This window comes from Ostrinia nubilalis, chromosome 23 (assembly GCF_963855985.1).
Source record: "Ostrinia nubilalis chromosome 23, ilOstNubi1.1, whole genome shotgun sequence".
Taxonomy (NCBI): Eukaryota; Metazoa; Arthropoda; class Insecta; order Lepidoptera; family Crambidae; genus Ostrinia; species Ostrinia nubilalis.
This window is the reverse complement of record NC_087110.1, coordinates 2,269,639-2,282,500: the sequence shown is the minus strand read 5'-3', so window position 1 is coordinate 2,282,500 and position 12,862 is coordinate 2,269,639. Positions and strand designations below refer to the sequence as shown.

The 12,862-nt window shown below is 40.0% G+C and overlaps 2 protein-coding genes across 2 annotated transcripts in view; both read left to right on the top strand.

The window, feature by feature from the left end:
* The window catches only part of LOC135083311 (charged multivesicular body protein 4b), an 8,887-nt gene extending 5,573 nt beyond the window's left edge, over positions 1–3,314 (top strand). Inside the window, exons 4-5 of the mRNA XM_063978053.1 lie at positions 2,034–2,148; positions 3,180–3,314. Of these exons, the coding sequence (XP_063834123.1) occupies positions 2,034–2,148; positions 3,180–3,223 (159 nt within the window). The 3' untranslated portion in view covers positions 3,224–3,314. The remainder of the gene's footprint in view (positions 1–2,033; positions 2,149–3,179) is intronic.
* A 1,125-nt stretch (positions 3,315–4,439) lies between these two features.
* Positions 4,440–8,451, top strand: LOC135083190 (putative surface protein MW2416). Its single transcript, XM_063977926.1, has 7 exons — positions 4,440–4,479; positions 5,832–6,737; positions 6,780–7,205; positions 7,248–7,565; positions 7,645–7,818; positions 7,897–8,178; positions 8,258–8,451. The coding sequence occupies exons 1-7, from the start codon at positions 4,440–4,442 to the stop codon at positions 8,449–8,451; spliced, it is 2,340 nt and encodes a 779-aa protein (XP_063833996.1).
* Positions 8,452–12,862: the final 4,411 nt, after the last annotated feature.

Sequence of the window (12,862 nt, the reverse complement as noted above, 5' to 3'; positions counted from 1 at the left end):
ACGTAACGACAGAGACAAGGCAAGATATGACACGGAGTTGCGACCTGTCTTTCTATAGACGCGGAGGTATGTTGCGGAGCGGAGTCTTTTCATTTCCCTGGTCCTCTTCTTCGCTCCGCTTCCCCGCTCCGTTTCTCCGCTCCGCTACCCCGCTCCGCTACCCGCTCCGTTTCTTCGCTCCGCTACCCCGCTCTGTTTCTCCGCTCCGCTACCCGCTCCGTTTCTCCGCTCCGCTACCCGCTCCGTTTCTCCGCTCCGCTACCCCGCTCTGTTTCTCCGCTCCGCTACCCCGCTCCGTTTCTCCGCTCCGCTACCCCGCTCCGCTACCCCGCTCCGCTACCCCGATCCGTTTCTCCGCTCCGCTACCCCGCTCCGTTTCTCCGCCTGGTGACATAGCGGAGCAGCACGACATCTCGCGCGAGATCACGGACGCCATCAGCAACAACGTGGCCTTCCCCAACGACATCGACGAGGACGAGCTGGAGAAGGAGCTGGAGCAGCTGGAACAGGTCAGCCTACTGCTGGAGTCAAAGGCCAATAGCTTATTTTATCTTGTGAAGGGTCACGCCTAAAGTCTGTTCGCCGAGAGTTGATAAAAAAAATTAAATATCAGATGTTCTAAACTCATTATAAATTGCGGCCCGCTAATTATTTTTGTCGATATTATAATGAAAAAGTTGGTAGATTATCATTATTATCTCTTTTAAATTTACGGGAATTATTCCGGAAATATTTCCGGGCATACGTGGGGATACGGATCAAACACGTGGCGTCCATGTGTTGGATAAAAAGTATTTCATTATTATCAAGTGGCTTATAGTGTATCCCAATGTTGGGCAAAGCCCTACCCACTGTCATACCATTCATTTCGGTCTTATGTAAAATAAATCTATTCCGTTTCACACATTGCGGCCCGCCGGCCGGGGCGCTTGACGACAGCTGCGTGGCTGGTACCATGGTACTCAGTGCGCGTTGTGACAAACGACGCCCGCCATACAGAATGCGATAATTAAGCGACAGTCGCTATTGCAAGACATTTCATAATATTTATCAACTCTCGGCGAACAGACTTTAGGGCCTTTTGCACGTTGACCCGTTGGGATCTTTCGTGCTTAAGAATATAACAGAACATCCATCATAGAGTTGCTTGCCCATTGAAGTGGAGCGAAGCAGTGGAGCGGAGTTGCAAGCTGTGTCCTTCCATAGACAAGGATTCCATCTACTAAGAAAGTATGCGGAGCGGAGTTGCGTGTTTTTCCATACGCGGATCTAGGCCTCCATAGGGGCGTTGCAACTAGTAATAAACGGTGGTAGGATTTAACCGGGACGTGGAAAACTGCTTGTTACGTAAAAAACGTAATTACGCTTTTAACATGACTTTCGAGTCATGTCTTTTATGACTTGTGAATTTTTATAACTTATGATTATATGCCTCTTATGACTGTTGTCTCTTATAATTTTTATTTTATGCATCCTATTTTTTTTGCCTTTTATGACTCAAGTCCCTTTTATGACTATGTCCCTTTTATAACTCATGTGCCTTTTATGACCCATGTCCCTCTTATAAGTTTTATACAGAAATAAATTTATTTCTTATTTATTATGACTCATGTCCCTTTTATGACTATGTTCCTCTTATGACTCATGTGCCTTTTATGACTCATGTCCCTCTTATAAGTTTTATACAGAAATAAATTAATTTATTATTTATTATGACTCATGTCCCTTTTATGACTCATGTCCCATTTATAACTCATGTGCCTTTTATGACCCATGTCCCTCTTATAAGTTTTATACAGAAATAAATTTATTTATTATTTATTATGACTCATGTCCCTTTTACGACTCATATCCCTTTTATAACTCATGTGCCTTTTATGACCCATGTCCCTCTTATAAGTTTTATACAGAAATAAATTTATTTATTATTTATTATGACTCATGTCCCTTTTATAACTCATGTGCCTTTTATGACCCATGTGCCTTTTATGACCCATGTGCCTTCTATGTCTCACATCCTTCATCCGTTCCAGGAGGATCTGGACAAGGAGATGCTGGGCATCAGCGTGCCCACCGACACGCTGCCCGACGTGCCCAGCGCCGAGCTCGTGCGCGACAAGCCCAAGCCCAGCAAGTCCAAGAAGGAAGGTACGTCACCAAACACTAAACCTTTAAATATGCTTTTTATGCATAACAAGGCAGGTATTTGACCGCAATCGCACCTGGTGTTAAGTGAGATGCAGTATATTCACTCTTGCCTTCAAAAGGATCGGATTATGTGTACGAGGGGTCAGGGGTGTTCAGAAAGTGATGAGAATGGGATATTTCTAGCCATCACAAAAATCTGAAAAAAAATTGGGCAGGTAGCTTAATTCTTCACTAGAAATTGGTAAAAAAATCATTCAAGTTCACCATTGCGTTTTAGAATTACATTCACCTGACCACGACCAGTCTAGAACTAGAAATACTTATTCCATTCTCATTACTTTTTGAACATCCCTCGTATGTCTTATTGTCCAGCTGTAACCCGACTCGATAAAGTGCGAAACGACCACAGAGGAAGTTTTAATAGCAGAAAACTTAACACCAGGTGCGATTGCGGTCAAATACCTAACTTGTCTAGCATAAAAAAAAAACTTACCGAGAGCAGCCTACGATGGTTCGGTAATGTCATGAGACGCCCCGAAAACCATAGTAAAACATGCCTTAGTACTGCCAAATAATAGGAAAGTCCGAAACTTCTTTTCTCTGTGACGTCCTTGGGACTATCATACTGTTCCCGTAGATATCAGGCTTCCCCAACGCATCTGGGCAGTGGGGAGTGTAGGCCGAATCCTCGATTTGCCCCTAATAAATTAGAGAGGATTATTTTCCTTCAGTGGATATCTATAAAAGTGAAAGGTCACTGATTAACTGACTCACTCATCACGAAATCTCAGAAACTACAAGTGCTAGGAGTGCTTAGTTTTCATTTACAACGTAGGTGCTCACTCAATAAGCCGGGATTTTGCAAAATTGAACCCCTAAGGAGGTAAAACGGGGCCCACGCGCGCGAAGATAATGATGATGAATGATGATGCAATAAACGCTTATGACTCTATGACTATGAAGTCGCGGGCGGTCGCTAGTTACTCATAAATGACGATGATGATGATACTAATATATAAATTTGTTCGCAGAGGACGACGAAGACTTCAAGATGCTGCAATCCTGGGCGACATAAGTGCATACGACGGACCCTCATACGTGATGTTGTGTGTTTGTGATAATACGTCAGTGCCCTGAGTGTACGCCAACGGAATAATATTGTTGTCTTGTAAAATAGCACCTATTGTAAACTACATAAGATGCCTCAGTATTTAACAAAATAGGATATACGTTATTGCAAAATCGCATATACTAAAGCCTGGTCCGTGAGCACGTAGAATTTTGTCCAATGACCCCAAGCTACCCATCCTTATCGCTCGCGCATAATTATGTTGCTGTCGCGCTCGCACACTCACTGCGGGCGCCCGTCGCACAGTCGCGACAGCAATATAATTACTCGCGAGCGATAAGGATGGGTAGCTTGGGGTCATTGGACAAAATTCTACGTGCTCACGGACCAGGCTTTACTTAAAATAATTATTACTACTGACGCGATTGCTACCATGTACCTTAGTTTTGAGTTTCCGATATTTCGGCACTGTTGCAAGCGCCATGGTCACGGAGTAACTGAAGTAACTTGTGAGATGTCCTGTCAGTAATAATAATTATGTTAGTGACCATGAAAGTTTAAAACAACATTTAAAATGCTCCATTCAGTATTTACGCTACCTATCTATTGAGGTAGTTGACATCACTATTGAATTGACACACTTTTTAACTGTCAACAAAACGCAACTCTGTCAAACATTGTTAATTAAAAATGATTAAGGGAGTCTTTGACGTCAGTATCGTAACTATTTATTCATTTTAAAGCTAAACAGAATTTCAATTTTCTGTTTAGTTTTACTTATCAATATTTTTCTTCTAAGTGTAAGTTGTGTCTTAAAATTATTGGAGTCAACTGCCGAATTATTAGAAATTTAAAAGAACTCACAAAGTAGCTTAAGATAGCGTCAAACATAAAAGTTTTCTAGCTAATTTGAAAGAAAGATTTAAAAAAGAATATCCGACTGAGCATCAAACTCGGCATTCTGTGCTTAAAGGTAACCCATCTTCCACTATGTTATTGGCAACTTAATCATGTCTCTAAAAATACCAACCGAATTAAGATTGAGAACCTCCTTTTGTTGCAGTCGGTTAAAATACTGCAATATTGCTTACACTCAGGGTACTGAATGAACGCTGCCTGCCCAAATCATCCATCTCACTCTAACCTAGCTAGGCTCGTTCGCTCTCGTAAGGAATAGCTATTCCTTACGAGAGCGAACGAGACACCGATAAATGTTCAGGGCATGGCAGTGCTGTTAGAAATAGGTCGTATTTGGTGTGAAGGTTTGTCTGTAACAGTTTTTTTTATATTATGTTTTTTAAGTAATCTGTTGGCAGCTGATAAATATAGCCGTCCTTGTCGTTCTGTAGAGTTTTAGAAAAGGATGACAAGTGTATACGTCAAACTCAGCTGTTTCAAAAGATCTGCAATTATGTCATGTTATGTTATAGTGCGTGAAAGCGATAGAGAGAATTTGTCGCGTTTTTGAACCAGATTCACGATTGTGACATAATTTTTGTGGTTTAGAATCTCCAAAACTCTTTATTCTTTATAATGTCTTTAACACTATAACAGTCATAGCAAGTTTAAATTAATCATTTTTGGACCTTAAAACAAGGGAATACGGTTAATAACGTAGTACAAACTACACACAAATAAGGGTTAATCCACCGTTCTTAAGCGAGGTTTAGACTAGCAATAAAACTTGCAGAAGTTGAATTCCGCAAGCTGTCACCACTATGTAAATGTTGCAGAAGTTGGCTTGTCACAGCTATTTACACAGTGGTAGGTAAACAGCTTGCAGAAGTCAACTTCTGCAAGTTTTATTGCTAGTCTAAACCTCGCGTCACAACCAAATTTACCGTAATCAATTGTTATGCAGACCGATATTCCCATACGCAGCCTGGATACAAAACGGACGACCTTCACACCAAATCGTGTATAAATATGTATGTATCTAAACTAGGGCTTGCTTAAGCGTCTAGTAATGTATTTATTGCCTTAAATATTCATATTTAGTCCAAATATTGATGGGATCGCAACTAGTGTTGTAATAGACTTCAGTCCTAAAGTCTCATAAGAAAGAAAGTAATCAAAGTTAACGGGCCAATATTAGTTAACGGGCGGGTTTAAACCAACAACGACTCTCGGTTTTAAGCTAGTGTTGCCATACGCACCCTTATAAAGACTTAGAGACTCCAGAGGACTGAAGAGACTCAGAGGACTGGAAGGATTCAGAGGACTGGAAGGACTCAAGAGGACTATTAAGACTCCAGACAACTGTAAAAACTCCAGAGGACTAAAAAGACTCCAGAAGAATGTATATGTTACGGTCAAAGTGATAAATGTGAAAATTATGAATAATCGCCGGTTATTATGAATAATTACCGCATGATTTGGTAAATGTGATTAATATGAGATCATTTATGTGTGTATAAAACTAAATAGGCGGCTTAGGGTTGGCCCAAGGGCCACCCCCGCCGCACCTTAACCTATTTTTCACTTTAAATCAAAACAATATGTTATGGGCTTTATGGCAAAGTAATGTTACGCAAGAAACAGTCGAAACTCATTATGCCAAATTATATTAATATATGACATCAAAACATTCAAAACCGTAACATATACACTCCAGATAATTGTAAAGACTCCAGAGGACTGAAGATTCCAGAGGATTGTAAAGACTCCAGAGGACTGAAGATTCCAGAGGATTATAAAGACTCCAGAGGACTGAAGATTCCAGAGGATTATAAAGACTCCAGAGGACTGAAGATTCCAGAGGATTATAAAGACTCCAGAGGACTGAAGATTCCAGAGGATTGTAAAGACTCCAGAGGACTGAAGATTCCAGAGGACTATAAAGACTCCAGAGGACTGAAGATTCCAGAGGATTATAAAGACTCCAGAGGACTGAAGATTCCAGAGGATTATAAAGACTCCAGAGGACTGAAGATTCCAGAGGATTATAAAGACTCCAGAGGACTGAAGATTCCAGAGGATTATAAAGACTCCAGAGGACTGAAGATTCCAGAGGATTATAAAGACTCCAGAGGACTGAAGATTCCAGAGGATTGTAAAGACTCCAGAGGACTGAAGATTCCAGAAGATTATAAAGACTCCAGAAGACTGAAGATTCCAGAGGATTATAAAGACTCCAGAGGACTGAAGATTCCAGAGGATTGTAAAGACTCCAGAGGACTGAAGAATCTAGAGGATTGTAAAGACTCCAGAGGACTGAAGATTCCAGAGGATTATAAAGACTCCAGAGGACTGAAGATTCCAGAGGATTATAAAGACTCCAGAGGACTGAAGATTCTAGAGGATTATAAAGACTCCAGAGGACTGAAGATTCCAGAGGATTATAAAGACTTCAGAGGACTGAAAATTCCAGAGGATTATAAAGACTTCAGAGGACTGAAGATTCCAGAGGATTATAAAGACTCCAGAGGACTGAAGATTCCAGAGGATTATAAAGACTTCAGAGGACTGAAGATTCCAGAGGATTGTAAAGACTCCAGAGGACTGAAGATTCCAGAGGATTGTAAAGACTCCAGAGGACTGAAGATTCCAGAGGATTATTAAGACTCCAGAGGACTGAAGATTCCAGAGAATTGTAAAGACTTCAGAGGACTGAAGATTCCAGAGGATTGTAAAGACTCCAGAGGACTGAAGATTCCAGAGGATTGTAAAGACTCCAGAGGACTGAAGATTCCAGAGGATTGTAAAGACTCCAGAGGACTGAAGATTCTAGAGGATTATAAAGACTCCAGAGGACTGAAGATTCCAGAGGATTATAAAGACTCCAGAGGACTGAAGATTCCAGAGAATTATAAAGACTCCAGAGGACTGAAGATTCCAGAGGATTATAAAGACTTCAGAGGACTGAAGATTCCAGAGGATTATAAAGACTTCAGAGGACTGAAGATTCCAGAGGATTATAAAGACTCCAGAGGACTGAAGATTCCAGAGGATTATAAAGACTTCAGAGGACTGAAGATTCCAGAGGATTGTAAAGACTCCAGAGGACTGAAGATTCCAGAGGATTATTAAGACTCCAGAGGACTGAAGATTCCAGAGAATTGTAAAGACTTCAGAGGACTGAAGATTCCAGAGGATTGTAAAGACTCCAGAGGACTGAAGATTCCAGAGGATTGTAAAGACTCCAGAGGACTGAAGATTCCAGAGGATTATAAAGACTCCAGAGGACTGAAGATTCCAGAGGATTGTAAAGACTCCAGAGGACTGAAGATTCCAGAGGATTGTAAAGACTCCAGAGGACTGAAGATTCCAGAGGATTGTAATGACTCCAGAGGACTGAAGATTCCAGAGGATTATAAAGACTCCAGAGGACCGAAGATTCCAGAGGATTGTAATGACTCCAGAGGACTGAAGATTCCAGAGGATTATTAAAGACTCCAGAGGACTAAAGAATCTAGAGGTTTCTAAAGACTTCAGAGGACTGAAGAATCTAGAGGATTGTAAAGACTCCAGAGGACTGAAGATTCCAGAGGATTGTAAAGACTCCAGAGGACTGAAGATTCCAGAGGATTATAAAGACTTCAGAGGACTGAAGATTCCAGAGGATTGTAAAGACTCCAGAGGACTGAAGATTCCAGAGGATTGTAAAAACTCCAGAGGACTGAAGATTCCACAGGATTATTAAGACTCCAGAGGACTGAAGATTCCAGAGAATTGTAAAGACTTCAGAGGACTGAAGATTCCAGAGGATTGTAAAGACTCCAGAGGACTGAAGATTCCAGAGGATTGTAAAGACTCCAGAGGACTGAAGATTCCAGAGGATTATAAAGACTCCAGAGGACTGAAGATTCCAGAGGATTGTAAAGACTCCAGAGGACTGAAGATTCCAGAGGATTGTAAAGACTCCAGAGGACTGAAGATTCCAGAGGATTGTAATGACTCCAGAGGACTGAAGATTCCAGAGGATTATAAAGACTCCAGAGGACCGAAGATTCCAGAGGATTGTAATGACTCCAGAGGACTGAAGATTCCAGAGGATTATTAAAGACTCCAGAGGACTAAAGAATCTAGAGGTTTCTAAAGACTTCAGAGGACTGAAGAATCTAGAGGATTGTAAAGACTCCAGAGGACTGAAGATTCCAGAGGATTGTAAAGACTCCAGAGGACTGAAGATTCCAGAGGATTGTAAAGACTCCCGAGGACTGAAGATTCCAGAGGATTGTAAAGACTCCAGAGGACTGAAGATTCCAGAGGATTGTAAGACTCCAGAGGCCTGAAAAGACTCAGAAGCCTGAAAAGACTCAGAAGTCTAAAAAGATTTGCAGAGGACTGTAAAGACTCAAGAGACCCATAACTAAAGTCTCTCTAAGACTAAAGAGCTGAAGTCTTTTACAACACTAATCGCGACAAGGATTCAGGTTATATGTATTATTATGTATATTTGTTGTAAGTTATAAAAACTGATTTAACATTTAAATAATTAAAATAAATACTGGTCAAGAAATTTGGTATTGTTGTAAGAAAGCTGGTCAATTCACTTCAAAACGCGATGGATTTTGAACTTAAGGTTGAGGTAATATAAAGTTTAAAATCAATTGAGGTAATGATAGTGACCCTACATTAGAAAAAGACTAGTGCCCGTTTTCATCATCATTCCCTAATTTTAAGTGACCCCTATAATGACACTTTGTTTTGTTTTACACAACATTTTGTTATTTTTGTTTTTATAGGGGTCACTTAAAAATTAGGGATTGATGGTGAAAACGGGCATAGGGCCCATAATTTATAACAACTCAAATCTAGATTCAATCTCAAGCATTGATTGAGAATTTGAGACTTAATTGGTTGATCAATGCGGACTCCATATTATGTTGGCCCAAACCTCCCAACGCCACACTCCAAAGTAGTATTGATTCCAACGTTGGGCCAAGCTATTTTATAGACCATTGGACGAATGGTTGAGACCAACCTTGGGGCTAACATAATATGGAGCCGGCCTAATAGTTCAACCAATCCCAGCACATAATCTATGACAGATTAAATCTACTTTTGAGCGGCAGACCTAAATATGAATGGATACCATTTTTGGCGGTTAATATAAGAAATTTCGTTATTTTTGTTATTATTTTTGGATTGGATCATAAAAGTTTGCACTAAGTAGCAATTAAGGAAAATTTACAATGTTAAAAATGAAAGTTTTGTTCAAAAAATGCTTTTTGAACGAAATTTTAGCTTAAACATTCAATTAACTAATTATTATTAGGGTAGTGCCTAACAGAATCGTACATTTTTTAAGCTGTAATAATAACTGTGCATATGTTTCAATATATTTTATTTTAAGTATTTACTGAGTTTTTTTTTTCAAGTTGTTATGCTTGTGAAGGTCTGCGGATCTTTTTTAATAAATACAATCACAATTATTTTGGTTGTATTATTTTTAAGACACCCACAAGGTGGACCGACGACCTCATAAAGATAGTAGAAAGCGCTGGATGCAGGCTGAAACTAACCGGCCAATCTGGCAATCATTGGGAGGCTATGTTCAGTTTGTTCAACAGCGGACGTCCTGTGGCTGATGAAATGATGATGAATCGAAATCAGTGCCTTTCGATCAATTACTTATTCTGTGTCAATAGGGTCGTTCGTATAATAATATGTATTACTTATTAGACTATAGACCTCTCGTTCCCACCGCTGTGTGTAGCCAGGATCTAAAGCTTGACCGCGGATAAAAACCCAACCAGTGAAGGTCAAGTTTGTCCCGAGGGAAAGTTAAATTGTCATTGGACCCGCAAAGAAATTAATTAGAAGAAAACAAGATAAGAATAAATAAAATGGTATATGGAAACACATTTTATATGGTAAGAGAGAGCGTTGCTATACCTAACTCTTGTATCATCCATATTAATAACGGGCGATGCTTTCCTTACCTATCATTCAATCTACAACGCGATTACCATTTAGACAACACGCTGTAATTGGAGTGGATGGTGGGCATTTTATTAATTAGCTTTGTTTTATAATAAACTAAGTAATGCGCCATACTCCGTCTGCACAGAATGATAACTACCTAGCAGACAAGTATGTCGGCCGTTTGGTGTAGTAGTTTGTAATGCACTACTATGCAGAGGTCTGGGTTCCATTCCCGCGCAATACAAACATTGTGCATGAACATATTTTGTTTGTATTGGACTGGGAGTTTTCTACTACAATATGTAGGTACTTATTTACAAACAAAAAAAGTATTTATAAAGTTTATATCCGTCGTCTTGTACCTACCCATAGTAAAAGCACAGGTATAAGCTTTGCTTAGTTTGGGACTAAGTAGAGGCAAATGTCCAAGGATATTTATTTAGGTATTAATGTCTTTCACGCGTACGAAGTCGCAGGCACAGCTAGTCTTATTTAAAACAAATGGCAAAAGGGAGAGGTAGCTTAAACCTTACCTAATGACAATTATGATGATTATAATATCGTTATTTCTTATCTTCCAAAATTAACTAGCCGTGATGCGTCTACAATTAAAATTTGGAGTTATGATGACGATTATGTGATATGATTACACGCTGGGCTGTATCTTGAGAAGTAGACAGCATAAGCTAAACATAGCATCTTATTTCGTTGAAATAGGGTCGAATTTTCAACAAAAATGTGTGATGTATTTTTGTACATAACCGTTCTTATTATGTTTTAATTTATGTCATAAAAACGCCATTTGTTTGACTACACTTATGAGACCATCACATGCTACTTTCACAGAATCCAAAAATGGAAATTGAATTTTTACTGTTGATAATGGTTGGTTGTCTTTGGAGTATGGGGATTTATGGAATTATTTTACCATAACCAAACTAATGTTTGTGATATAAATTAATTTTAAATTTTAAAATAGGCTATTGTAAGATTGAAGATTTTTAACGACAACTTACGGATTTAAGTATGTGAAATTGCCTAGCTTACACTTTTACGCCCGTATTCACAAACATTACTATGAGGTATCACAGTGCGCGTGGACACAAGGGTGACACACGAACCAATCACAGAGCTCTAATTCAACGTTCTGCGTTCGACTTGCTGCTTCACTTAAGCAAGCATCGGTTGTGAATACGGGTGTTAAAGTTGCAAGTTTCTCGCACTGTTTTTATCTCAGCCCCAAATTGGCACTGTCCCGAAACAGTTTTGGCGTTTAAAATCTTAGGACGTCTAAAAAGCTTTTCTTAAAAGCATACCTACTACAGGAATTCCTCTATAATTTACCTATCAAAAGCAACTAACGCTAGCCAGGTGGGCTGGGAAGGTCTTTTCTCTCAGTCTCAGTTTTAAGAAGAGAGGGTAGGTCTATTTTACTCTGCCGGGACCATACCGTTAACGGGACTATTCCCATCCCATTTCCCACCGCTGCAACTCCCGTGTAGCCAGGATCTACAGCTTGACCGCCAATAACCCAACCAGTGAAGGTCAAGTTTGTCCCGGGGAAAGTTAAACTGTTATTGGACCCGCAACGAAATTTATCAGAAGAACATAATAGTTCGAAGTTAAGGTACCACACCGTTATGTAAGAATAAGCCAGGATCTACAGCTTGACCGCCAATAAGCCAACCAGTGAAGGTCAAGTTTGTCCCGGGGGAAAGTTAAACTGTCATTGGACCCGCAACGAAATTAATCAGAAGAACATAGGAGTCCGTTTGGGAGGAGTAGGGAATTGAAGTGAAATATCGATGTCCCGTATTTATTTTTTTAATCCACAACAAAGAGACGCTAGACGTAGCGAAAATTCAAGTGTCAAATGTAGGCCTTGAACTGTTGTATATCTTTTTTTTTTCAAGTATTTCTGTCCAGCAGTAAAAGAGGAGTAGGCTTTACAAAATGCCCATTTAACGCGGATTGAGGACTCTAAATCGCCTTAAGCTACCACCGTTATGCGATAATTTTTTTTTTCCGCCCAAAGCGTTTTGCCTCTATCATTATTCCAAAAGGTCCTTACGGTTTTCCACACCATCCTACTGTATTACTAACCCAATTAGTATTTACTCAACCTTGCATAATGTTTACGTCAGAGCCGGGTGCATTTTCATGGGGCATTGTCATTCAACGTGGTATCGGACTGTGAGCGGAATTTTGATATTCGCGCCCTGCGGAACACTTTCGCTGCGGGTGTATTCTGTATATTCTATTCCACTATTGACTAGCCTTTACCTACGGTTTTGTCCGCGTGAAACTCAGTTGTCACAGAAAGCCTAGGCGCAGACCACCAACATTTAGTTGGCCGATAGTTGAGTCGGGCTATTAATCAGTATGGAGATGTATGAAAGTGCGCACATTGGATCGGCCAATTCTTCATACAAATTAGAATCGGGCCCAACTATCGGCCGACAAAAAGTCTGCGGGGAGTCAAATACCGATATCGATGTAGGTAAAGAATATGTAGATAGTAGGGTAGTATTCCCACCACAGACTATTCCTACCTTTCCTATGCTTCAGGACAGTTTAAAAGCGGCGCTTATTGCCAGCTTTTTTTTTTCAAGGGGCTTACAATACTATTCATAATGTTAACTGTTGTTTGTCTTCAGTTGGCTGGTAAATTTATGCGTTGCATTATTTTGTAGCCTGTGTGCTGGTCACATCAGCGTAATCAAAAACAAATTATAGCGAAAGTTCTAGGTCGATGTGAAGCGAAGATGGTATGAT